This window comes from Delphinapterus leucas, chromosome 6 (genome assembly GCF_059928025.1).
Source record: "Delphinapterus leucas isolate spDelLeu-1000000601 "Yukka" chromosome 6, BTC_Dleu_Yukka2, whole genome shotgun sequence".
Classification (NCBI taxonomy): Eukaryota; Metazoa; Chordata; class Mammalia; order Artiodactyla; family Monodontidae; genus Delphinapterus; species Delphinapterus leucas.
This window is the reverse complement of record NC_143134.1, coordinates 15,152,060-15,178,063: the sequence shown is the minus strand read 5'-3', so window position 1 is coordinate 15,178,063 and position 26,004 is coordinate 15,152,060. Positions and strand designations below refer to the sequence as shown.

Here is a 26,004-nt window from a genome sequence, read left to right as displayed (position 1 = left end):
AGAGAATAATGGTCCCTGCCTCCCAGTGTGGTTGTGAGGATGGAAAGAGTTAACGTAGGTGGAGCTCTTAGGTGTTAGCTGCTACTGTCATTACCAGGATGTTGTTGGGAAGTCCAGCCTTCCTTCCTGTGGAAAGAGTACTCCAGTGCCAGTGTCGTGAAAGATGGGTTCTCCAGCCAGTGCACCCGAGAACGCAGCCTAGGTGGGTCGCGCTCTGGCCTCTGGGGCACCCTGAACCTGGTGGCGTGCTGTGCAGCTGCAGCTCATGATGGGTGGCAGCTGTGGGGCAGGGCGCGGGCTCTTCGCAGCCGAGCTGAGGACTGAAGCAGGATGATCTCTGCCACCCGCAGCTGTGTGAGCCTGGACACACCCCTTAACTTCCTTGTGCCTCAGTTTCCTCGTTTGTAAAGTTAGAGCTGCGAGGCCTGAGTGAGCTCATACACGTAGAGTACTTAGAATAGTGTTCTGTAAATGTCGGGTATTTAGTCCACTGAGTTGGAGTAAAGTGGGTTCTAATTAAAATCTTGAGCTTTAGAAGATCCCACAAATTCCGGTTGCCGAGGGTTAGCTGTACAGTGAGTGGGTTTGGGGCGAGGGCCTCCCTCACACAGCACTGCTCTCAGATAGGGGCAAGAAGGGCCCTTCCCCCTCCCCTCACTTATTTATTTTTCTTAAGTCCATCTTTTTTTTTTTTTTTTTGGCCGCGCGGTATGGCATGCGGGATCTTAGTTCCCCAACCAGGGTTCGAACCTGTGCCCCCTGCATTGGGAGCCCAGAGTCGTAACCACTGGACCGCCAGGGAAGTCCCTCCCTGCCCCTCACTTTAGAGGGCCCCCCTCTCGGCCACCTCACCCTCAAGGGGGGCCGTGGGAGCGTGCCTGCCCCGAGCTTGTGCACCTCCCCTTGTAGACCATCTTCTGGGGGTCTGGGGTTGCGTGCCCCTAATTCCCTGAGACACCCCCCACACACACCGGCTTGCAGTCCGTTTCCTGGGGCCCATTTCCTCCAGGGTGTACTGTGCACCAGTGACCGTGACCTTTGGCCTGAGGGTGGCTCTTCAGGAGGGTCGTGGGTGAAGCTTGACCCTGCTGTCTGGGGTGTCCTTACACACGAGTGTGAGATTCCTCCTCCTGGCAGTCTCTGCACTATTTAATTTTGGAACAGAAGCCTGAGGGGCCAAGAATTGTAAATTCACACCCGAGTCCTCCAGGTGGTTGTGAAGGTATGTTTGTCAGGGTGGGAGAAGAGAACATACTGCACTTGGTAAGTTACTAGCTCGCTTGATGGTTTAAGATTTTGAGCCATATGGCGTGTGGCCACCGTTGTGCTCTTGCCCCAGGCCCGGTGGAAGGTGGGGCTGAGCCTCCACGGGGCCTTCTAACCGAGTGAAGCGGCTGAAGCCTTCCTCTGGTCAGCATTGACATGGGACCTGGGGCTGTAATAAGGTTTCAGTGCTCATTAGTTGATACCAAGCTTTCTAGAACACTCATTGTATATTATGGGTTAAATTAGAGTACATCTTTTTCACCTGGTACTAGTGGAGACTGGTAGTCTTAGAGATCTACCTCCAAACACAGCTTGAGAAATAAGAAAGGGCTACTTTTAAATGATAATGGCAATAATAGCGTACATTTATTGAGCTATGAGTTACGAAATGTATTTCATTATTGGTTTATCATTTGCTTTATTTAATATTAATATAGTTTTAACATGTAATGGATGTGATACACTGTTAACCACGTGTGTATAGATAAGGAAACTGAGACATAGAGATTTAAGCCCCTTGCCTCAAATCACCTGTGAAGTTAAGTGGCAGAACCAGGATTCAAACACAAAAGGCCTACATCCAGAACCCTTGTGCTTAATCCCTGGCACACTCTACTGCCCCTTTAAAAAATGGTTAAAAATAAAACTTTGCATATAGGTGAAGGTAGCATCACCCAGTGTTTTGGTGTTTTGTTTTTTTTTTTTTCTTTGGCTGTGTTGGCTCTTCATTGCTGTGCGCGGGCTTTCTCTAGTTGTGGCGAGCAGGGACTACTCTTTGTTGCTGTGCGCGGGCTTCTCACTGCGGTGGCTTCTCTTGTTGTGGAGCACAGGCTCTAGGCACACGGACTTCAGTAGTTGTGGCTTGCAGGCTCTAGAGCGCAGGCTCAGTAGTTGTGGCACATGGGCTTAGTGGCAGTTCTTTTAGTATTAGGAATATTAATTCTTTATCTGCAGTGTAAATTCCAAATATTTTTTCCACCTTTTCACCTGCCTTTTTTCACCTTAAAAGCACTTGGTTCTAGGAAACCATTTAAAAAAAAATTTTTTTTTAAATAAATAAGTAAATTTATTTATTTACTTCTGGCTGCGTTGGGTCTTCATTGCTGTGCGTGGGCTTTCTCTAGTTGTGGCGAGCAGGGGCTACTCTCTGTTGCGGTGCGCGGGCTTCTCATTGCGGTGGCTTCTCTTGTTGAGGAGCATGGGCTCTAGGCACACGGGCTTCAGTAGTTGTGACTTGTGGGCTCTGGAGCGCAGGCTCAGTAGTTGTGGTGCACAGGCTTAGTTGCTCTGTGGCATGTGGGATCTTCCCGGACCAGGGCTCTAACCCGTGTCCCCTGCACTGGCCACTGTGCCACCAGGGAAGCCCCACCCAGTGTTTTGATCATAACACCCCAAGGTTTATAATCAGGGAGATTTCTGTGTACATGCTCCCCTTGCCCCTGCTTCGGGGCTGGCCTTTCTCCATTGTACCAGTGGACTCCCCGTGGTGTCCTTCCTTCTCGTACTTGGAATCACTGGAGAGTGACCCCGGGACCTAGAAGTGTACTGTAGCTGGGAAACAGAATTCCCTGGAGGGACAAGGAAAAGCCCCTCCTGGCTGACCTCGCGGGCAGAGCTGCCTGGGGGAGTCGGGCCCCTCCCTCCCCACCCTCCCTCAGGTTTCTGGGAAAACGTAGAGCTCTTCATGGTCACTCCTCCCTAGATATTTTTGTTTTCATGTTTTGAATTATATAATGATGTAGTAAGTACCAAGGAGTTGAAGTTGGTTCACATCCAGCAGTGAAGTGTTTATTTTGGAGCCTTTGTTTTCAAGCCTAAGCTGCTCCTCCCCCAGCTCGCTGGCCTTTCCCCTCTTATAAATAGAACTGACCCAGCCTGGGATCTGTTGAAAGACCAGGTCCTTGGGAGATTCAGGGATTCAAATGACCTTTGGTAGAGCTGTTCGTTTGCTTCAGTCCACGTGGGAATTACCTTTTGGCTCTGTCTTGGAACAGCTGTTCTGTAGAGAAGAGTTCTAGAGAGATCAGTTTGGTTTTATGGAATTTGGGGGTTTAACAGTTTATGTTCATCAGAATAATCCTAAAGGATCTTAGGCTTCTGAACCCCTTCAGTGCCCTGCAACCCTCCAGGTTTCTCTCAGGTCCTTAAATTTAGGTATTCCTTGAGGGAGTTTTTCTAACCTTTCTGTAAACATAGACCAGGTATTTCTCACACTTCGGAAGCTTAGCAAAGTCTATTCACTGTTTTCAGTATTGTGTGTTGATAGCATGTTATTTGAGAAGTTTCACGGTGTTTTATTGGGTTGGCTAAAAAGTTCGTTCTGGTTTTTCTGTAAGATGGGATGAAAACCCGAACGAACTTTTTGCCCAACCCTGTATATTCTATTTTGATAACCTACAGACACTTCTTTGAACTTAAGCAAGATACTTGTACAGTAGCAGTGACTTTTAAGAACATCAATAGTACTTTTCGACATTAAAGCTTGGGCTATGAAAAATAAATGTTGGATAGCCTGCTGCAGATTGAACTAAACTGAGTTGTTTAAGGAATTAGAAAGTGTAGCCTTATAGTAGGGAGACACTGTAGCTTCATGGTATGAATGCGGGAACTGAGGATAGACAGTGGTTGGCTGGTCTCCTTGCTAGAACATAAGCTCTGGAGGCGGAGTTTCTGGTCATCTCCCGGCTGTGCATTCCCAGTGCCCACAACAGTGCTTGTTGCATAGGAAGTGGCCAAGACATGTTTGCACAAATGAATCTTCATTATCATGAGGCTTGTCTGAAAATGAGGCATTCTTCCTAAAATTCTTACACGTATGTCCAGTTTTATGTTGAATTATCTCATTGCTCATTAGGTGGGAAGATGAGCGTATAATAAGACTATGAATCTTCTTTTTTTTTTTTTGGGAGGGGGGGCCTTGCCCCGAGGCTTGAGGGATCTTAGTTCCCTGACCAGGGGTAGAACCCGGGCCCTCAGCAGTGAGAGCTCAGAGTCCTAACCCCTGGACCGCCAGGGAATTCGCTGAATCTTCTTTTGAGTCTAGAAACTTTAGCATTTCTGTACCCTTCTATTTTAATATTTATGAAATTTGCCGAACTTATTCTATATGTAGAAAGCTAGCATAACCTAGATGTTAGACTTATAGCTGGATCGTTTGGGAGTCTTCCCTAATGCGTTCTGTTGTTGCTTTGCTTTATGATCTGTAGGTACCCTGTTGGTTCCCAGTTTTAATACGTATTTCATATTTTCTGTTTTTTTATGACCTCCATTTCAGATCTCCCTGGAGTTTCGAAATCTGGCTGAGAAATACCAAACAGTGATTGTTGACATTTGCCGGAAGATGGGATTTGGGATGGCAGAGTTTTTGGACAAGCGTGTGATGTCTGAACGGGAGTGGGACAAGGTTAGTGTCCCTGTGGAGCGTTGTCGGTGTGAGTGGCACTGATGAACTGGCAGTGCTCACCATGACATTCGGGCCGAGGGACAAGGGGTGGTTTCACAGCCCAGCTGTAATGTCTCCACATAAACACTTAATCGGGGCTTACGTGTCATCATACCTGGAATAATCGTTGCTCTGGGGAGTTTATCGTCAAGTTAGGCCAGGGGTCCCCAACCCCTGGGCCGTGGACCGGTACAGGTCCACAGGCCGTTAGGAACCGGGCCGCACAGCAGGAGGTGCGCGGTGGGCGAGCGAGCGAAGCTTCATCTGCCGCTCCCTGTCGCTCGCATTAGCCATCCCCCACACCCCCACTCTGTCCGTGGAAAAACTGTCTTCCATGAAACTGGTCCCTGGTGCCAAATAGGTTGGGGACCACTGAGTTAGGCCAAAGCAGATATAACTCGTCCCAGAGGTGCAAACATTAAGCTGATGAAAGTGTCTCAGACTTGCTGTGAAATTTGAGGTTAATGACCAAATTATTGCGTGTAATATAGAGACATCAATAGTTTTCACATCTTAAAATGTGTCTTCTATGTTTTTTTCCTTTACTGAGCACGCGTGTGTGTTTCTGAGTCATTTCCAGTTCCTTCATAACACAAGCTTACTTTTTTTTTTAAATGAAATTTGGGTTTCTTTTGGTTTTTTTTTTTTTTTTTTTTTTTGCGGTACGCGGGCCTCTCACTGTTGTGGCCTCTCCCGTCGCGGAACACAGGCTCCGGACGCGCAGGCTCAGCGGCCATGGCTCACGGGCCTAGCTGCTCCGTGGCATGTGGGATCTTCCAGGACCGGGGCACGAACCCGTGTCCCCTGCATCGGCAGGCGAACTCTCAACCACCGCGCCACCAGGGAAGCCCCTGTTTTCGTTTTTAACATTTCTTTATTTAGGCTGTGCTGGGTCTTACTTGCGGCATGCTGGGTCTTTAGTTGTGGCATGCGGGATCTAGTTCCTCAACCAGGGATTGAGCTCAAGCCCCTTGCATTGGGAGTGCAGAGTCTTAGCCACTGGACCACCAGGGAGTCCCCACGAGCTTACTTTTAAATTCAGGGCCACCTTGGCCCCATTTACTTAGGAGTAGGTATCAGACTGTTAAATTGTATTCTGTGTCTGTTTCCTCAGAAACGAAACGGTTCACGAGGATCCCGAGGAACTAACTTGGATCATAGTTGCATTACGCTGAGGAGTGAGTGCCTTTCTAATACCCACTCCTCCTTCCCCATCATCTTTTCATAGAAATAAGATGATGCGAGAGGTTCCAGGTTTCTTGATGTCCACCTACCTCTTTTTATGGTGCTTGTAGATGCACATACGTGGAGGTACACGAAGGAGCCCCTGGGGGGCCCAGGTTGTCTTCCTCGAGGGACAGAGCAGCTGGAAAGGGCTGTGAGAGCAGGTGATGTGGCGGATACCATTATACCGGCTTTCATGTGGCCACAGGTTATCCCTGACCAGCAGCTGTGAAGGATGTTGGCCAGGGGTCGGGGAGAGCTTGCTTCTGTGGACAAAGTGACGTAATTGACTACGGGGACTAAACTTGACTCAAAATACAAGATAGGAGGGGAGGGGGTCTTGCCCATTTCCCATAGGAATGGCCTCTGTGAGACTTACTCATCACCTCGATGGAAGCAGAGACATTTTAAACGTCTAAACTGCGTACCTATTTTGTGTCTCTAATAGTGTTTAGGTTAGGATCCCAAAAGAGATGCTGCTGCATATTCATCGAGTGAGTGTAGGTCCAAGGTCTGGCCTCCTCATTTTTCACGACTCAGAACTTGATGACAGCATCTTTGGAACTGGTGGTTTGTGCTCCACAAGTTAGTGTGAGTGTGGCTGCTGCTAGAATATCAGTTTATGAATTTAAAGTTAAAGCTGAAACTCCTGGCCACGGACCAGCGCTGGCTATCAGCACAGTAACTTCCTTTTCTGCCATGCAGATCTATTCAGGAAACTTAATTATAGGCTGTTGAGTAGAAGTTCTGATCAGATAAAACTGAATACTTGTAAATATTTTTCTTTTCCTTCAACTTTAGAGGAAAATGAATACCTCCATTCTAGTATTTCTACCCAAAGAACTGTTATCTTAACATAAAATATACTTTTCCTTGGACAGCAATATGGATGTTGTAATGTAATATGTAATGTTTTTTATTAATTTCTAGTAAGTCTTTTAAAAATTTCTTGTAGTTGTCCACAGCTGCTTTCTCTCTGATTTCAGCATATCTTTACTCTTTCCAGATCCTTCCTCTCCTGGAACATATTTCAAGTGCTTTTTCTACCATTTCATCGTACCCCTTGATTAGTCTGTGACTTTGTATTACTTTCTTTTTTTAAAAAAATTAATTAATTTTTGGCTGCGTTGGGTCATCGTTGCTGCGTACGGGCTTTCTCTAGTTGCGGCGAGCGGGGGCTACTCTTCATTGTGGTGCGCGGGCTTCTCATTGCGGTGGCTTCTCTTGTTGCAGAGCACGGGCTCTAGGCGTGCGGGCTTCAGTAGCCATAGCACGCGGGCTCAGTGGTTGTGGCACATGGGCTTAGTTGCTCCGTGGCGTGTGGATCTTCCCAGACCAGGGCTCGAACCCTTGTCCCCTGCATTGGAAGGCGGATTCTTAACCACTGCACCACCAGGGAAGCCCTGTATTACTTTAAACCAGAGACACTCTACTCTGGTCTTCCCCTAACTCTGCGGCAGAGGGTACCTTCTTTAACTCCTCTTCACTTCTTAAGTTGTCTAGTGGACATTCATTTTATAAACGTATTGCTTTAAGTAATACAATATTGTAAATCAACTATATTTCAATTTAAAAACAAAGAGTATTCCATTGAGTTGTCTTGGAATACTCCTCTCCGGGGAGGACAGCTTTGACAAACCATTTGGACAGAAAAAAACTTCTTTGACAATTAAGATTCACATTCACTCAGACTTCATTTGAGAGAAAGGCAGAGTTTTAGCAAAGTTGTTCAACCCTGCCTCTGAAGCCATATGGCTTGGCTGAGAATCCCTGGCCTCTGACGCGCCAGATGAGTGATCTTGTGCAAGTTAAGTGACGTCTCTGTGCCTCAGTTTCTGCATCTGCACAATGGTGATAATTAGTGAATGTGTGAATGATAATTAGTGAATGCCCCAGAAGATGTTTGTGAGGACCGAATATGCAGCATGCTTAAAACACATCACTGAGGACTTCCCTGGTGGTCCAGTGGGTAAGACTCCACGCTCCCACTGCAAGGGACCTGGGTTCGAACTCTGGTAAGGAGCTAGATCCCACATGCGTGCCACAACTAAGAAATCTGCATGCCTCAACCAAAGATCTTGCATGCCACAACTGAAGATCCCGAGTGTTGCAACTAAGACCCAGCACAGCCTAAATAAATAAATTAAAAAAATTTTTTAAAAATGAGTGAAAAACTTAGGAAAGTATATTTTAAAAATAAATAAAACACATCCTTGTTATGTAAAAAAACAAAGTAGTACCACTACGTTCTTTTACTTAATGAGGATTTTGAGACACTGCAAGATCTTAAAATGTCTTCAAGATTAAATTCTACTTAGTATTCTAGTTTCTGTTAGAATATTCCTTATTCCCTCAAGGCCTTCACTCCCAATTTGGGATATCAAAAAGTTTACTAGTTTATTTTTTCAATAACCTTTTATTCTAGAAGCAGTGCATGTGCATTGTACAGATATAGAAAATACAGTAAAAAATAAAATAAAAAAAATAGAAACATCACATGAGCCAGAGATCACTTTTGTTAAGTCTTTTGTGCACATCCTTCTTGGAATGTTTTTTACTCTTTACGTGTACATAGTGTATAATGTGGTTTTTTTTTAAGCAAAATGAGATCTTTTACATTCTTTTTGGAACCTGGTTTTTTATAGCTAATGATCTGTAGCATTTCTGTTTTAGTAAAAGTTTCATTATTAAAGTACTTTAAAAATCATCTTTTACAGTACTGTCACTATGTTGCTGGGCTGGTGGGAATTGGCCTTTCTCGTCTGTTCTCGGCCTCAGAGTTAGAAGATCCCTTAATTGGTGAAGACACAGAGCTTGCCAACGCTATGGGCCTGTTTCTGCAGAAAACAAACATCATCCGTGATTATCTGGAAGACCAGCGAGAAGGAAGAGAGTTTTGGCCTCAAGAGGTAATAGGTTCAGGGGATTTGGGGAGAAATAATTTTGAATGCTCTCTGACAACAAAACATTAAACCCTTTTGGTTGCAAGTGACAGAAACACAAATCAAGCTCCCTTAGACAGCATAGGAGACGGTGTAGACTAGGTTAGGATTTAGTTTGCTTCAGGGGGACGGGCTGCATCCAGGGATTCAGACTATGTAATAAGGCTTTGTCCCCTTTCTACCTCTTGGACAGGCTTTGTCCAGTGGTGGGTATAACGTCCCATGACTCACTCATAGGCTTGGTTCCTATGCCCATCCCTTAATCAGTCAGTAGCCAGAGCGTTGAGCACTCAGTCTAGACCTGGAATATGTCTGCCCACACGTGTAGAATGGATTTCCTCCAAGAAAGAAGGACTCGGTGGCAAGAAGGGGCACCAGACGGGCACCCACTACAGATGTTCATTATCAGAGACAAGAGTGGATCTTTGACTTAATTTAAAATGGACAGGAAAAGGAAGGGCTTTGACATTGATTTTATTCAGAAGGAAAGCTAGGAAATCTTATGACTATCTCCTGATTTTACTCCAGCATTTACCTTTTGTTTTAATCCATCAAATGGTATCCTAGGGACTTCCCTGGTGGCGCAGTGGTTAAGAATCCGCCTGCCAGTGCAGGGGACACGGGTTTGAGCCCTGGTCCGGGAAGATCCCACATGCCGCGGAGCAACTAAGCCCGTGCGCCACAACTACTGAGCCTGCGCTCTAGAGCCCGTGCTCCTCAACAAGAGAAGCCACTGCAATGAGAAGCCCACGCACCACAACCAAGAGTAGCCCCCGCTCTCTGCAACTAGAGAAAGCCCACGCACAGCAATGAAGACCCAATGCAGCCAAAAATAAATTAATTAATTAATTTTTTAAAAAAAATAAAGATAAAAAAAAACGGTTTCCTAGAACCAAGCGCTTTTAAGGTGAAAAAAGGCAGGTGAGAAGGTGGAAAAGATATTTGGAATTTATACTGCAGGTAAAGAGTTAATATTCCTAATATTAAAAGAACTGCCAAAAGTTAAGTAAAAGACCAACTGCACAGAAGAAATGGGTAAAGGGATAAGAACAGGTAGTTCACAGAAAGAAAGATGGAAATGATCCTTAAATATCTGGGAAGGTGATCAGCCTTACTCCTGATAGGTGAAATTCACATTAAACCTCCCCTGACCTCAGACATCATAGGTTTTCAAGCCTCCCAGGTGACTGTGGTGTGCAGCGAGGTCGAGAAACAGCTCTTGACAACCTCTCCTTTGACACCAAGGCTCAGAGAAGGGAAGGGGCTTGTCTCAGGACTCCCAGAAGGGGAGCTTCTGTCTCCTGGGTCTCAGCCCGGTGCCTGTCCAGGAAACCACACCGCCTTTCAGACGAGGCTCTGCATCCCTGCAGGTGCCTCACTGCCCACTCTTCTGTGAAATAGAATAGTTTATACGCCAGGCAGTGGTGCGAATAAAATGAGAAAAACAACTAGCAGAGTGCTTAGTAAACGTCAGTTCAAGCAGCTTAACGACCACAAAAAACAGTCGTGAGATACCATTTCCTGCATCAGATTGGCAAAATGTCGGAAGTTTGATAAGCCGTAAGCCATGCTGGGGAAATGGGTGCTCCCGTGCGGGTGGTGAGCGCAAGCTTGGCCAGTGATGGCTGTGGGAGGTTACTGACCGCAGCCACTGTTTGTAATAGTTACGTTTATAAACGACTCAGATGTCTGTCCGTACGGGACGGAGGGAATGAACTATGGTCTATCCATGCAGTGGAGCACCAAAAGAGCGAGCCTACTGTGGAGTGAGCTCCAGGTTATATTACTAAGTGAAAAAAGCAAGATGCGTAACAGTATGTGTAGTTCCAATGGAAGGATAAACCAGAAAGGAATAAAGTTTTCAGTAATTATATTGTGAATAATAATATTGAAACTATTATAGAAACTTTACAGCTTAAAGAAAATAGGTAATTTTGTTCATATCATTAGGAAGCAAGATTTTCAGTCTAAAATAAAAGTTGCAAAGATAGAAAACACTTAAGCAAAAACTCCAGTGATCCTAAACTGGATTGGAAATATCAGTATGAACTCATGATATCGTTTCTCTTAGAAAATTCTAGCTCCATCTACTAAGAGTTGTATTGTAGAAAGAGGTTCAAGTGGCTCCTCAGTCCCCTTGATGGGACCCTAATAGTTTTTGATAGCTGCCGTGCCATTTGGTGGTATGTCAAGATGTTCCAAGCTCATTTTGTACGTTTTTTGACTGGGATTTGGACTCACGCAGCTCTTCAGGAAGCCTAAGCTTTCTGTTAATGGGAAATGGTGCCTCCAGACCACACTTGGGCACTCGGGGTGGTCATTGCTCTCGGAGTAGTTGTCGTATATATTTAGTTTTAAATCTAAAGTATTTACCTTGTAGTTTATATTGATATTTCCAATTCAAACTCAGGACTGTTACATAGTCTCTTCTGTATTACATCTCTACCTCTTCCTCATCCACAGTCGTATTTCTCAAGGAAAATAAGAGATGATAGAATTAGTATATCCCATAATGACTCATTTGCTTTTTTCCCACATTACAGATGTAATTACACATTACCACAGTCTCTGAATAGTGACTGTAGTGCTACTGCTACCAAGTATGACTACTGAACACAGTTGAAAATGTTTTCGCATATGCTAGCTAATTCCCTATTTTTATATTGTATTTATATGTAAATTGTCAGATCAGATAGCCATTAAGACTGGACTTCCCTGGTGGCGCAGTGGTTAAGAATCCACCTGCCAACGCAGGGGACACGGGTTTGAGCCCTGGTCTGGGAAGATCCCACGTGCTGCAGAGCAACTAAGCCCGTGCACCACAACTACTGAGCCTGCGCTCTAGAGCCCACGTGCCACAACTACTGAAGCCTGTGCGCCTAAAGCCTGTGCTCCACAACAAGAGAAGCCACCGCAATGAGAAGCCCACACACCATAATGAAGAGTAGCCTCTACTCATTGCAACTAGAGAAAGTTGTGGCTCACGGGCTCTAGAGCGCAGGCTCAGTAGTTGTGGCACACGGGCTTAGTTGCTCCGTGGCATGTGGGATCTTCTCGGACCACGGCTTGAACCCATGTCCCCTGCATTGGCAGGTGGATTCTTAACCACTGCACCACCAGGGAAGTCCGTTAATATTTATGAATTTTGAAGAAAACAAAGAACGATACTTCCCTATGTTTATACATGTTGGTAATAGTTTGTCCTTTATACTTCAGGGTCACTTTTTCTGGATATAAAGTTTTTAGCTCACATTTTCGAGTTTCTTAAACGTGTTACTCCATATTCTCCCGCTTTAGGACTGGCTGTTGAAAATCTAATGATAACTTAACTTTTCTTCTCCGTATACGTTATGGGTTCTTTTTCTCCTCCTTGGTGGTCACTGCCTAGATCCATTATCAATGGAGATGCTAAATGGTGCTATCTTAATTCTGTCATCCTTTCTGCATTTATTAGCTGGAATTTTGGATTTTGCAAAACTGTGATGATGGTAGCATCATAGTGTTTGGATTTTCCCAGATTCTCACCCAAAAAAAAAAAAAAAAAGAAGGTGACAAAAACTCAGCCAAAAAACTGAAACAGATGTATCCAAAACAATGGATAGCATGTCCAGAAGCACAAGTGACAAAGCATCCCCAGGAACTCCAGAACACAGATGGGTGCAGACAAAACAGCAGCTCCGAAAACAAACCCTGCAAAACCTGTGCAGGACAAAGCCAAGGTGCTACAGGTGTCTCAGACCCGAGAGCGGGAGTGGACAGTGGGATGGACCCATTTGAGAAGAGCAGGTGAAACAGGAATGGGTGTTCCTTCTCTGGCTGTGGGCGAGTCCACGGGGGCCATGGAGAAGCCTGGAGGAGCTGGAATGCATTGGCCCCCTTGAACTGGACGTGGACACAGACCAGTCAGGATTCTTTTCCAGGATTGGGCCCACCTTGAGGGGTGAAATAAAAACTGAGCAGCGGGACCTATGTGACATCAACCAGATGCAACATATGCATCTTGTTTAGGTACTTACTGGAAGAAACCAAGTGGAAAAAAAATTAGTGGGATAATACGACTGCTAATTGGATAATTTGTATTAAATATTTATCGTTAACTTTTAGTTGTGATAAGATATATGTACAAGAAAGGTTCCTAGTGTTTTAGATATTCATAATGAAGTATTTATGGATAAAATGATATATTAGGGCTTTAATTTAAAATAATTTTGGGTCTGGGGACGTATAGCTGGAACAAGATTGGCCAAGTGTCAGTAACTGTTGAAGCTGGTGGATGGATATGTAGGCGCCCATTAGCGTTTTTCTCCAGGTTCTGCAGGACAGTCTAGTACCAGCAATCTGAGTGGGTTTAGGTGCAAATTAAGAATGGATAGCAAATGTGACTTACCATAGAATCTCTTAGTCCTTTTAGGCCTAGTCATTTATTTTGGGGAGTGTATAAAGTCACAATAAGCGTTATTCTTTAGGAAGCTTAAGAATACCCAAGGATAAAAGTAAATTATTTGCTAGCTTCAGAGAATCCTCTAAATACTATTAAAGATCATCAAACCAATTCTGTTGTTGGAGTTGAGGCTGTTATTTCATTTTCAGGTCACTAAGGTCAAGGAGGTAATGTTCTTACAGTAGAGACTCAGCTCATTTCCCCAGATACACTTGTTCAGCAGTGTTCTTGTCAGAACTGGGAGTGTAATGTTAATCATTAATTATTTTGACGCCTTGGCCATCTTGAGAATGTTTAGTGTTTAGCTTGTAGTGCTGTTGTAGCTGATTTTGTTAAAGCTGGTTATCTTTTCAGGAACAGACCAATGCCTTGCACATAACAGGAGGCCTCTTTGGCCTGAGGTCATCAAAGTATTGCTTAGTACATGCTGCACTAATTGTCCCAAAGGGACACTTTCCCAAATACTTAACTGACTCTTGATTGTAGTCATAATAGACATTGCATAGAGGTTAAAACGGACTTGGTCTTGGTGAAAGATGAGGCAGCAGCTGAGAAAGGCTTTGTATATCATAGTTCTTATACACAAAGATCCTTTCATGTGACTTGTACGCTGTTCCCCTGTGCGTGTGCTGACTCGTCTTTCGATCTTCTTATCTGCCTAGGCTTGGAGCAAGTATGTGAACAAGCTGGGTGACTTTGCCAAGCCAGAGAACATGGACTTGGCCGTGCAGTGCCTGAATGAGCTCATAGCCAGCACGCTGCACCACATCCCTGACGTCATCACTTACCTTTCACGACTCAGAAACCAGAGCATATTCAACTTCTGTGCTATTCCACAGGTGTGGATCGGGGAGGCCGAGGGGTCGGGGTGGTGTGCTGGGGATGGCATGCCTGGAATGCGTGTACTGTTTTGGCCTGTGTATTCCGGAATGTGATTCCTCAAAAAAATGACTCTAGTGTATTTTCTTCTGCCAGGGGCAGGCACGTTCACAACACCTCCCCTCTGCCCCATGGCCATCACACTCAGGTCAGCCTTGAGGTTAAGCCTGCTTCTTTCCGGAACCTTCTAGAACCCTTTTTTCTAAACGAGCTAGTTTGATGTTTATCCTCACAATTAAATCTAGGGCTTTGAGTCAGATTTATGAGGAGTGCTGGGTGAAACACAGGTGAAGCTGTTACTAAGAAGTCTTATTTAAGCACCTAATTTTGGCTCTCCTTTCCCAGATCTTGGGATAACAGAACCTGGTCCTGTGGACCTAGGAGCTTATACTTTTTAAATGCCTTTACCAGTTATTTCCGTTTTTAACTCAAATAAAATGAAGAAAGTTATAAGATTTAACTGATTTGGAAGCATGGTTTCATCTTGTTCTAATGACCAATCTGACCAGTTGATGGAACTAAACTCTTTATGCCAGACTTATGTTTCCATCTATCCTAGAAATAATTTACCTTTGAGCATGGGAAACTACACGGCCCCCTTTCTTTTGTCCTTTGCCACCCTCATGCTACCTTTTTTTTTAATGTATAATGATTATGTTCATTGCAGGAAAAATGGGGAGAAAAAACAAAATAGAAAAACCTTTCCAGATATTATTTGGGAATATCTATTTTTCAGATCTAATAACCCATTGCCCCAGCATGGAAAATGTTACATTGGCTTGTGTTTGTTTTTTCCGAATAAAAAGGAAATATCGTGACTAAACTATAGAATTATTCAAGACTGCAAAGGGCACTTGATTCTGTGTTTTGCTGAGAAAGGGAAACATGGGAAAGGGAGAGGTCTTGACTTGCTTTCTTTATGGGTCTTTTCTCTTGGTTAGTTGCATCTTAGCCCTTCGGCACTTTCTACCGAAGGTTCTCTTCCCTTCTCATGATGATTGCTTACCGTGCAGTTTCTCACTTCTTTTCATGAAATGAGATGAATTAGTGTTTCCTCTCTCTCTCCTTATCTGTAGGTCATGGCCATCGCCACTTTGGCCGCCTGTTATAATAATCAGCAGGTATTCAAAGGGGTGGTGAAGATACGAAAAGGGCAAGCAGTCACCCTGATGATGGATGCCACCAACATGCCCGCTGTAAAAGCTATAATACACCAGTACATGGAAGAGGTGGGCTTTCATTTAATAATATCACTATTTAAACACTTCGTATTTGGATATTAGATGATCTTAACAGCTCACAGCGTTACGGCATTGGTGTTGGACGGGTTGGTGTCCTTTATTTGGAAGAATAGGCACAGAGCGCCGAGTGTTGGGAGGTGCCCGGTACCCTGGTCAGAGGGGATAAAGGAAGCCAGGCCTTAGGATGGAGCTCCCGGGAGAATCATATTTTTTGAGCTGGAAGATGAAGTTAGAGGCCAACCAGGCTTCTTGTCTCACGGCTGAGGCGTGTGAATCCAAGGCTGTGGCTGCTGACGCAGCATCTGACTGACTGGATCGAGGACCCCAGGCCACACTCCCGACACCCGGTCCAGTACTTTCCACTATGGCAGGGACCTCAGTTGAGAAACCATTGTGGGGGATTCAGCAAAGGAAAACCATCAAACTGCAGCTATTTCTAAATTTTCTAATGCAGATCTCATTTCAGATGCCCAAACCATCCTGTAAAACAGAACATGCTTGTTCTAGTCAAATCTCCAACTCTGGAGGGTGTAATACATGACTTGGTTCAAAAGAACTTTTTCTTAGAGGCTAGAACTCTACTTGCCAGGCCCTGGAGTAAGGCTTCTCAAATGGAGGTGATCTGGCTTCCCCCTCCCCGGGGGGACACTTGGCAATGTGTGGAGACATTTTTGATTGTCACGCTGGGGTGTGAGTGGCTACTACCATCTGGTGCGTAGACACCCGAGATCCTTAGGTTGGTTCTTAGTGAAGACTGAAATACTGCAGAAGGAGATGAAAACATAAGGTCTCCCTCCCCGCAGATCACTGCTGCCCCTAGTTTTCTGACCCTTCCAGTCCCCCGGTTACGCTTTGACAGGGGTGAGATTTGTAGCAGCAGTTTCATCTAAACAGAATTCTACAAAACAACTCTTTCCTCTGATTTCCATTGCATATTGCACCTTCTCCTTGTATTTCCTCCCTGTCTTGCACCTGCCAAGTTTTGCACCTCAGCATTTCTGCCCGAGGCACCTATAGAAGGTATAAGAGAAAAATCAGATTTTTAAAAAAAATCCTAAAATTCTTTTACTGACTAGATGAATATGTTCAGCCATTGACTAAAAAACTGCTACTGACGAGACTTGGGAAATTGGGGTTCACTGTTTAGCCAGCACTTATTTGGGGCGTACTCTGTGCCTGGCACAGCAGCCAAATAGGTGGATACTATTAACGTCAAGGAAATTTGAGGCCCTAACTCCACGGCTGGGGCCAGAATTTGGACCCAGGTCTGGCTGACTTCGGAGCCTACACTGTTCACCACGATTCTAAGGGCTTGAATTACCCTTTCTAAACTGAATAGTGCCTTTTTTAGGCGCTGTTTCTCCATTTTATGTAAATTAGAAACATTCTATATGGTTTGTAGTTCAGAGAATATTTTAGTTTTGTAGTTTTATTCTGATTTTAGAAAACGATGTTTTAAAAACTGTGGTAGGCAGTTCCATACTATATTAAACTTCAGATTTTATTAGGTATTTTCCTTAACTACTGGAATTAAATCTAGTTGTGATTCACAGTTTGATTTAGAGCAGGGCTGGCTGACCCCCTGATTTTGTAAATGCCTTTTTATTAGGACATAGCCATGCCCATTTGTTTCCGTATTGTCCGTGGCTTCTCAGGGCTCTACAGCAGCAGAGCTGAGTGGCTGTAACAGAGGGGGCCCACAAAGCTGAAAATACTTTCTTGGACCTTTAAGGAAAAGTTTGCTGACCTCTGATCTAGGGCATGAATTATTTTGTTTAAAATTACTCTAGGGACTTCCCTGGCGGTCCAGTGGTTAAGACTCCACGGTCCCAATGCAGGGGGCCTGGGTTCGATCCCTGGTCAGGGAACTAGATCCCACAACCAAAAGATCCTGCATGCCGCAGCGAAGATCCCACACGTGGCAACGAAGATCCCACATGCCGCAACTAAGACCCGGCATAGCCAAATAAATAAATGAATATTTTTTAAAAAGTCTATAAAACTACTCTAGTGAAACTCAGGGTATTTTGGAGGAAATACTAGTAAGTTGATTTGACTCAAAAAACTGAAAATTTCTAAGTCTCAAGTAATAGAATGTGATAATGGTTTTAATATCAGCCTTAAGGACTTTTTTTTGGCTGCATTGGGTCTTCGTTGCTTCACGCGGGCTTTCTCTAGTTACGGAGAGCGGGGGCTACTCTTCGTTGCGGTATGCGGGCTTCTCATTGTGGTGGCTTCTCTTGTTGCGGAGCATGGGCTTCAGTAGTTGTGGCATGTGGGCTCAGTAGTGGCTCTCGGGCTCTAGAGCGCAGGCTCAGTACTTGTGGCACATGGGCTTAGTTGCTCCGTGGCATGTGGGATCTTCCCGGACCAGGGCTCAAACCCGTGTCCCCTGCATTGGCAGGCGGATTCTTAACCACTGCACCACCAGGGGAGCCCAAGGACATTCCGTCAATACAACTTCAAATGAAGACTTTTTGTATGAAGTCCACAAGTTGTCAGGCTTTTTGCTGGTGGCCAGACGTTAACTCTACTCCTGCATCTCCTCACTGACCACGTCTGTCCTTTGCAGTAAGACGGGAAGACATTTACCCCTCAGGTCCCTGGTTGTAGCAGTAGCGCACCTGCAGGGGACTTCAGAGTTCTCCTCTTGCAACTCTAAGGTGTAAAGGACGAGGTGGAGTGAAGCCCGGATCCTCTGAGCAGGGGAGCTGCCCCTCAGGCCCTCATCCTCTGGAGCAGCCCCAGCTGGAAACCAGTCTGGCTACCTGGCAGCTGGTGAGAAGCTAACCAGCTATTCCGGGGCAGAAACAAATGCTCAGGCAAACAGCCAGAAACTTTTATTTCTTTCTCTGCCAAAGATGATTCCTTGGCAAGGCCCAACTTTTTCAAGCAGGTAGGGCTTCCCGTTTGTCTGTGGTCGGTCTAGAGCGGCGCCGTACTCTCGGTCCCTGTGGGTCCTTGTGACTCAGAGTGTGGTCCTCCTCCCGGCTTCTGCGTCCCCTGCCGGCATGTGAGCGGTTCAGTCCTTGAGTCAGAATGTGCCCACAGCAGGATGCCCAGGTGGCGCCTGTGAACAGTTTGAAGAGCACGGCTCTAGCTCCCCACCTCGTTCTCAGTCAGCTGTGCATTTAACCCTGTGAGCAATTATGGAACCGGCTGCTGTGAATTTGGGTTTGGATGCTGTGAACTCAGGATTGGATGCTGTGAACTTGCGATTGGATGTCTGAACTCGCTGCATTTTTGTCTGTGTCCTGACCCCCATCTAAGCACTCTTTCCCTCCTGCCCTCTTGCCTGAGCTCCTCCGCCTTTCTCCCCCGCCCCTGCCTCTCGGTGTATATCTGCGCTCAGGTCAGTCCCTGCAGACAGCAGGCACATCCCAACTCCTGGGCTTCAGCTCTCTGCCTCCCCACTCCCTCTCCTTTCCTTCACAGCTAAGCTTCTTGAAAGGGCAGGTGTTCTTCTTCTTCTTCTTTTTTTTAAAAAATATTTATTTATTTATTTAATTGGTTGCGGCAGGTGGGCTCCTTATTTGTGGCTCAAGGGGCTCTTAGTTGTGGCATGCATGTGGGATCTAGTTCCTGGACCAGGTATTGAACCTGGGTCCCCTGCATTGGGAGCGTGGAGTATTAACCACTGCACCACCAGGGAAGTCCCAGGGCAGGTGTTCTTAATGTTATTGATTCCCTTTTTTTTCTCAGCCTACTTCATTGTAACTTTTGTTTCCTACCTTTGTCATTAGAACTTTTCTTACCTAAGTGATTTGATGATTCCCCCCGCCCCGCCCACCCTGCGCACAGATCTCATGAGCACTTTATTTACTCTTCGCTGATCCCACTGTATCGTTTGACACTGTGGGTCTCTCTCCTTGAAGCCCTTTCCTTTTTTGGTTTCTGTGACACTTGACCCCTGTTCAACCTCTTACCCCTCTGCCTGCTCCTTTGTCCTCTGGCTCCTGGTGCTGGTGTTTCCTGGGGTTCGTTCTTGATTTTCGTGTTTCCTCACCACATAAGGGCTCTCCAGCTCCCCCAGCTCTGGCCTTGGTCATTAACTTCTTTTTGCTGTCTGATGACATTACCTTTCACCTAATCGTGGAATCCAGGTAGCCTGGAGGCTGTTGCATGTCGTCCTCTGTTCTCCCTAACCCACCTCAGGAATCTCCACGTCTTGGCTGTTCTGGTTATGCTTTCATACTTGTCACAATTTTGTGCACATTACCCTCCGACCGAGCACTTCTAGAACTTTACCTACAAAAAATAACCAGAAAATGTGCAGCAATGCTTATTGGAGCATTTTGTCCTCATGCCTCGTTGGGAATGAATTGATTAAATTGTAGTACATTCATACTATGCAGCTTGTGTTTAAAAAAAGAATGACATTATTTTGTGGGTTCTAGCGTTAATAATGCCCATAAAAAATCGTGTGAGTGAAGGAAGTCAAATTATAGAACAATATGTTTGTAACCTATTAATTTAATAGGTTTACAGTTTAAATAAAATTTAAAATAGGTATACAATTTAAATAAAATTGTGTGTATGTATAACTTGATATGGATAATATAGAATGATATATATTTGTACATCATATATAATCGTATATAGTACGCATAATATATAATACATCTCTATGACATTTTGTGTTTGTATAGAGGCTTATATGGGTGTAGCAAGAGGTATAAAAGGAACTACACCAGTTTAATATGTGACGGTTTGTACATTTATATGTATAGGCTAATAAGGACAAAGCGAGGGGGAATAATGTAAGGGAATTTTGATTTCTTTATTTTTGTTTTGCCTATTTTTATAAGCATAATTCCATCATCTACAATTTTTTCTTTTTTTTTTTTTTTACTCTGTTTCATTAACTCTCTCTTCTTTTCCCCTCACACCCCTACAACACCCCTTCTTCTAACCACCATTTTCACAGAAAAATAGCATGAGTCTTCTTTCTCCTGCTTTTACAGCAGAGGTTGATGAATTGTCACGATTACAGGGTATTCCCAGCTGATACTGATGAGGCAGGACCAGAAGTAAACCATTGGGTTATTTCCTATAAAGGCACTACTCTGTGGTAAAGTAGATTTAGTTTTTTCAAGCCTGCTAAGATAGAAGTTGTGGGGTGGGGGAGGACAAAGAATAAAATAATTAAACTATAAAACTAAACTATAAACAACTATAGGATTGTTTTTTGGCTTTTTTTAACATCGTGCAATGTTTTTTTTTAATTAAAATATTTTCAAATTTTATATTGGATTATAGTTGATTTACAATGTTGTGTTAACTTCAGGTGTACTGCAAAGTGATTCATTTATACAAATACATATATCCATTCTTTTAGATTCTTGTCGTATATAGGTTATTACAGAATACTGAGAAGAGTTCCCTGTGCTATACAGTAGGTACTTGTTCATAATCTATTTTTTTCAGAGATTATTTATTTTTTTAACATCTTTATTGAGGTATAATTGCTTTACAATGGTGTGTTAGTTTCTGCTTTATAACTAAGTGAATCAGTTATACATATACTTATGTTCCCATATCTCTTCCCTCTTGCGTCTCCCTCCCTCCCACCCTCCCTATCCCACCCCTCCAGGCGGTCACAAAGCACCAAGCTCATCTCCCTGTGCTATGCGGCTGCTTTCTACTACCTACCTCCCTTATGTTTGGTAGTGTATATATGTCCATTCCTCTCTCTTGCTTTATCACATCTCACCCTTCCCTCTCCCCATATCCTCAAGTCCGTTCTCTAGTAGGTCTGTGGCTTTATTCCTGTCTTACCCCTCGGTTCTTCATGACATTTTTTTTTCTTAAATACCATATATATGTGTTTTTGCATATGGTATTTGTCTTTCTCTTTCTGACTTACTTCACTCTGTATGACAGACTCTAGGTCTATACACCTCATTACAAATAGCTCAATTTCATTTCTTTTTATGGCTGAGTAATATTCCATTGTATATATGTGCCACATCTTCTTTATACATTCATCCGAAGACGGGCACTTAGGTTGTTTCCATCTCCGGGCTATTGTAAATAGAGCTGCAATGAACATTTTGGTATATGACTCTTTTTGAATTATGGATTTCTCAGGGTATATGCCCAGTAGTGGGATTGCTGGGTCATATGGTACTTTTATTTGTAGTTTTTTAAGGAACCTCCATACTCTTCTCCACAGTGGCTGTATCAGTTTACATTCCCACCAGCAGTGCAAGAGGGTTCCCTTTTCTCCACACCCTTTCCTGTGTTAATTGTTTCTAGATTTTTTGATGATGGCCATTCTGACCGGTGTGAGTTGATATCTCATTGTAGTTTTGATTTACATTTCTCTAATGATTAATGATGTTGAGCATTCTTTCATGTGTTTGTTGGCAGTCTGTATATCTTCTTTGGAGAAATGTGTATTTAGGTCTTCTGCCCATTTTTGGATTGGGTTGTTTGATTTTTTGTTATTGAGCTGCATGAGCTGCTTGTAAATTTTGGAGATTAATCCTTTGTCAGTTGCTTCATTTGCAAATATTTTCTCCCATTCTGAGGGTTGTCTTTTGGTCTTGTTCATGGTTTCCTTTTTCATGCAAAAGCTTAGAAGTTTCATTAGGTCCCATTTGTTTATTTTTATTTCCATTTCTCTAGTAGGTGGGTCAAAAAGGATCTTGCTGTGATTTATGTCATAGAGTGTTATGCCTATGTTTTCCTCTAAGAGTTTGATAGTTTCTGGCCTTACATTTAGGCCGTTAATCCATTTTGCGCTCATTTTTGTGCATGGTGTTAGGGAGTGATCTAATCTCAGACTTTTACATGTACCTGTCCAGTTTTCCCGGCACCACTTACTGAAGAGGCTGTCCTTTCTCCACTGTACATCCCTGCCTCCTTTATCAAAGATAAGGTGACCGTATGTGCGTCGGTTTATCTCTGGGCTTTCTATCCTGTTCCATTGATCTATCTTTCTGTTTTTGTGCCAGTACCATACTGTCTTGATTACTGTAGCTTTGTAGTATTGTCTGAAGTCAGGGAGCCTGATTCCTCCAGCTCCGTTTTTTGTTCTCAAGATTGCTTTGGCTCTTCGGGGTCTTTTGTGTTTCCATACAAATGGTGAAATTTTTTGTTCTACTTCTGTGAAAAATGCCAGTGGTAGTTTGATAGGGATTGCATTGAATCTGTAGATTGCTTTGGGTAGTAGTGTCATTTTCACAATGTTGATTCTTCCAATCCAAGAACATGGTATATCTCTCCGTTTGCATCATCTTTAATTTCTTACATCAGTGTCTTATAATTTTCTGCATACACGTCTTTTGTCTCCTTAGGTAGGTTTATTCCTAGGTATTTTATTCTTTTTGTTGCAGTGGTAAATGGGAGTGTTTTCTTGATTTCACTTTCAGATTTTTCATCATTAGTGTATAGGAATGCCAGAGATTTCTGTGCATTAATTTTGTATCCTGCTGCTTTACCAAATTCATTGATTATCTGTAGTAGTTTTCTGGTAGTATCTTTAGGATTCTCTATGTATAGTATCATGTCATGTGCAGACAGTGACAGCTTTACTTCTTCTTTGCCGATTTGGATTCCTTTTGTTTCCTTTTCTTCTCTGATTGCTGTGGCTAAAACTTCCAAAACTATGTTGAATAAGAGTGGTGAGAGTGGGCAACGTTGTCTTGTTCCTGATCTTAGTGGAAATGCTTTCGGTTTTTCACCGTTCAGGACGATGTTGGCTGTGGGTTTGTCATATATGGCCTTTAATTATGTTGATGAAAGTTCCCTCTCTGCTTACGTTCTGCAGGGTTTTTATTATAAATGGGTGTTGAATTTTGTCAAAAGCTTTCTCTGACCCTATTGAGATGATCGTATGGTTTTTCTCCTTCAGTTTAATATGGTTTATGACATTGATTGATTTGCGTATATTGAAGAATATTTGCATTCCTGGAATAAACCCAGGAATAAACTACACTAGTATATCATATTACATTAATGTATGTATTAATATGTGATGGTTTGTACATTTATATGTATAGGCTAATAAGTGCAAAGTGAGGGGGAATAATGTAAGGGAAGTTTGATTTTTTTTTTGTTTTGCCTATTTTCATAACCATAATTCCATCATCTACAGTTTTTGAGAAGACATTATAGTTTCTCTCCGCGTGGTCTTCTCTCTGTAGCTGTGCTTCGTAGCATTGCGTTAGATGTCAGATGTCATTGGCGTGTTCCTGTCAGCATGTTCTTTTATTTCCTCGCTATATTAAATTGTAGTTGTGCTTTTTGGGGTGAGGGGTCAAGAATATAAGAGAACGTTTGTGGGAAAAACATACCCATTGTGTAATGGAAAAATTGAAGATAATAACTTTATAGATGCCTGCTCCGTCCTCTTCATCCTCTTTGCCTCCGTCTGGGCTCAGGTCTCCGTCGCTTCCCACCTTAACGACCTCTGGGTCGGTTGGTTTTAGGCAGGAAACGTTGATCGAAGGCCTGCTCTGTGCCAGGCACGGGGCTGGGCCGGAGATGGAAAGGCAAGGAAGCTGTGGTGCCTTCAGGCCTTCGGTCCATTTAGGGCGACGTGCAGATGCTGGCCCGGCGTGGGCGACGGGGAGATAGTATATACCCGAGGGGGCCCTCGGCCCGACCTGGGCATTCGGGCCGGGTGCCATGGAAGACAGCTACCTAGGGCGAGACTTGGGTGGAGGTGGCACTCAGCCTGGCGACGGCACGTGGGAGGAGTGTTCCCGGGGGCAGAGGGAATGGTGTGAGCGGGGAGGGAACAGAAACAGCAGCATCGCACACACAAGACGATCACCGGCAGCTGTTGCTGGCGTGCGCGGGGGGGGCCTGGGCAGGGCCAGGTGCACGCTCGGGAGCTCAGGCCTCGCGCGGCCGGGGATAGGGAACCCCCGAGGCTGTCACGCCGAAGGGGTTGTAGGTCTCTTTGGTGACAGCGTGGTGGGGCAGGTGCGTGGCTTTAGGGTTCGAACACAGAGGCAGGAGCTCGATTTTGAAGCTCCGGTGGGAGGGCCTAACCTAAGCAGGAGCAGTGTTTGCAGGCCTGGGGAGGAGGCCCGGGTTCAGCGGGGATTCTGGAGCTTTCGGAGGGGAGGGTGTGCAGGGACGGGGAGGCCTCCAGGGTGACTCTTGGGGGCCCTGCTTTGTTCTCGCCTGCTGCGCACACCTCAGAGTCCATCGCGTTCTCCTGAGTGCCCGTGCCCGGTCTGTGCAGTGTGTTTCCTCCTCCATGTGGCTCTGCTGTAGCCTCAGTGAGCAACGTGGATGTCACTGGCTCTGCGAGGTTCCGAGGGTGGGGCTCTCGGGGGCCACCCTGCTGCTCCAGGATGGCCCGTGGGATCACACAGGCCCCGCTGACATCCTGCCTTATTAGTGGAGTGACTTTGGGCTATTGCTTTTGTGTTCTCTGAGCCTCAGTTTTTTTCATTGGTAAAATGGGCATAAAATGCCTACCTGTTTCAGGTTGTGGTAAGAAGTGAACACAGATGTTTATAAAGTTCCTACGACTATTTTCTTCTCTTTCTTCCACAGATTTATCACAGAATCCCCAACTCCGACCCATGTTCTACTAAAACAAAGCAGATCATCTCCACGATCAGGACACAGAGTCTTCCCAACTGTCAGCTCATCTCTCGGAGCCACTACTCACCCCTGTACCTGTCGTGTGTCATGCTCCTGGCGGCCCTGAGCTGGCAGTATCTGAGCACCCTGTCCCAGGTCACAGAGGACTATGTTCAGACCGGAGAACGCTGACTGGGCTTGGTCGGGAGACTGAACACCCTGGGGAATGGACTGACCTTCTCTTCAGGGATGGATGTGGGCTTCCCCCCTTTTTCCCCTCCTGCTTTAATTCCTCAAAGAACTCTGTGGGCCTAGAACTTTAGAAACTGTGACATGTGGTGAAGATAAGATTAAAGGGAAAGGACACTTCAGCCTTGGCCACCTGTGTTCACCTGTGCCCACCTGGGCAGGGTGACTGAGGGCTGAGCGTCCACTGCTGTGGGTCACAGTTAGGGCTGCATCCAGGCCTGCAGAGAGATCATACTTAGTGTGAATACGGGCTAAAATGTATTTAATTTGAAGCAACCTTTGAATACCTATCCTAATAGAAAGTGAAGTGCATTTTCTTTCTGTTCTGTTCCTGTTTTTCTCATCCTTTTGTTTTCTTCAGTGGACTTGAATGTAGTAGATGTGGATGTTTAGAGTTCTAGGAATATTCCCCCGTTTCCTAAGGATGCAGACTGTCTTCTGCACGTGAAGGCTAGGAAGTAACTTCTGGGTGGGGTTAGCATTATTTCCTCATTTAAAAGGAGTTTAGGTTTCAGGATTGCCTTTGGTCCCATCGTAGCAGGTTGGTTTCCAGTTAAGGCTGACGTTTTTGAGATTTTTATAATAAAGAACTGAATTACTCGGCATTTGTCAAGGGCAGTTCACTTGAAGCCTGGATGAGCGTGGCAGGTACGGAACTCCAGGCTGGAGTTACTGGTTGAGGGACGGTGGCCACTGCTGCCACTGGGAAGCAGGGACCCGGCCTCCCCACCCTGCGCTGTGCCTGCCGGGAAGGGAGCAAGGGCATCACCTCCG

The 26,004-nt window shown here is 44.7% G+C and overlaps 1 protein-coding gene across 5 annotated transcripts in view; it reads left to right on the top strand.

Annotated features, from left to right (window-relative positions):
* Positions 1-25,542, top strand: part of FDFT1 (farnesyl-diphosphate farnesyltransferase 1) — a 38,660-nt gene extending 13,118 nt beyond the window's left edge. For 3 of the 5 annotated variants that reach the window (XM_022594904.3, XM_089912735.1, XM_022594903.3), the window contains 5 exons: positions 4,541-4,669; positions 8,650-8,841; positions 13,978-14,154; positions 15,271-15,423; positions 24,952-25,542. In XM_022594904.3, coding sequence (XP_022450612.2) covers positions 4,541-4,669; positions 8,650-8,841; positions 13,978-14,154; positions 15,271-15,423; positions 24,952-25,173 — 873 coding nt within the window. In that variant the 3' untranslated portion in view covers positions 25,174-25,542. Of the gene's footprint in view, positions 1-4,540; positions 4,670-8,649; positions 8,842-12,328; positions 12,883-13,977; positions 14,155-15,270; positions 15,424-24,951 lie in introns of those variants that run through there. The other 2 variants (XR_016393472.1, XM_089912734.1) reach the window with 2 other exon arrangements.
* Positions 25,543-26,004: the final 462 nt, after the last annotated feature.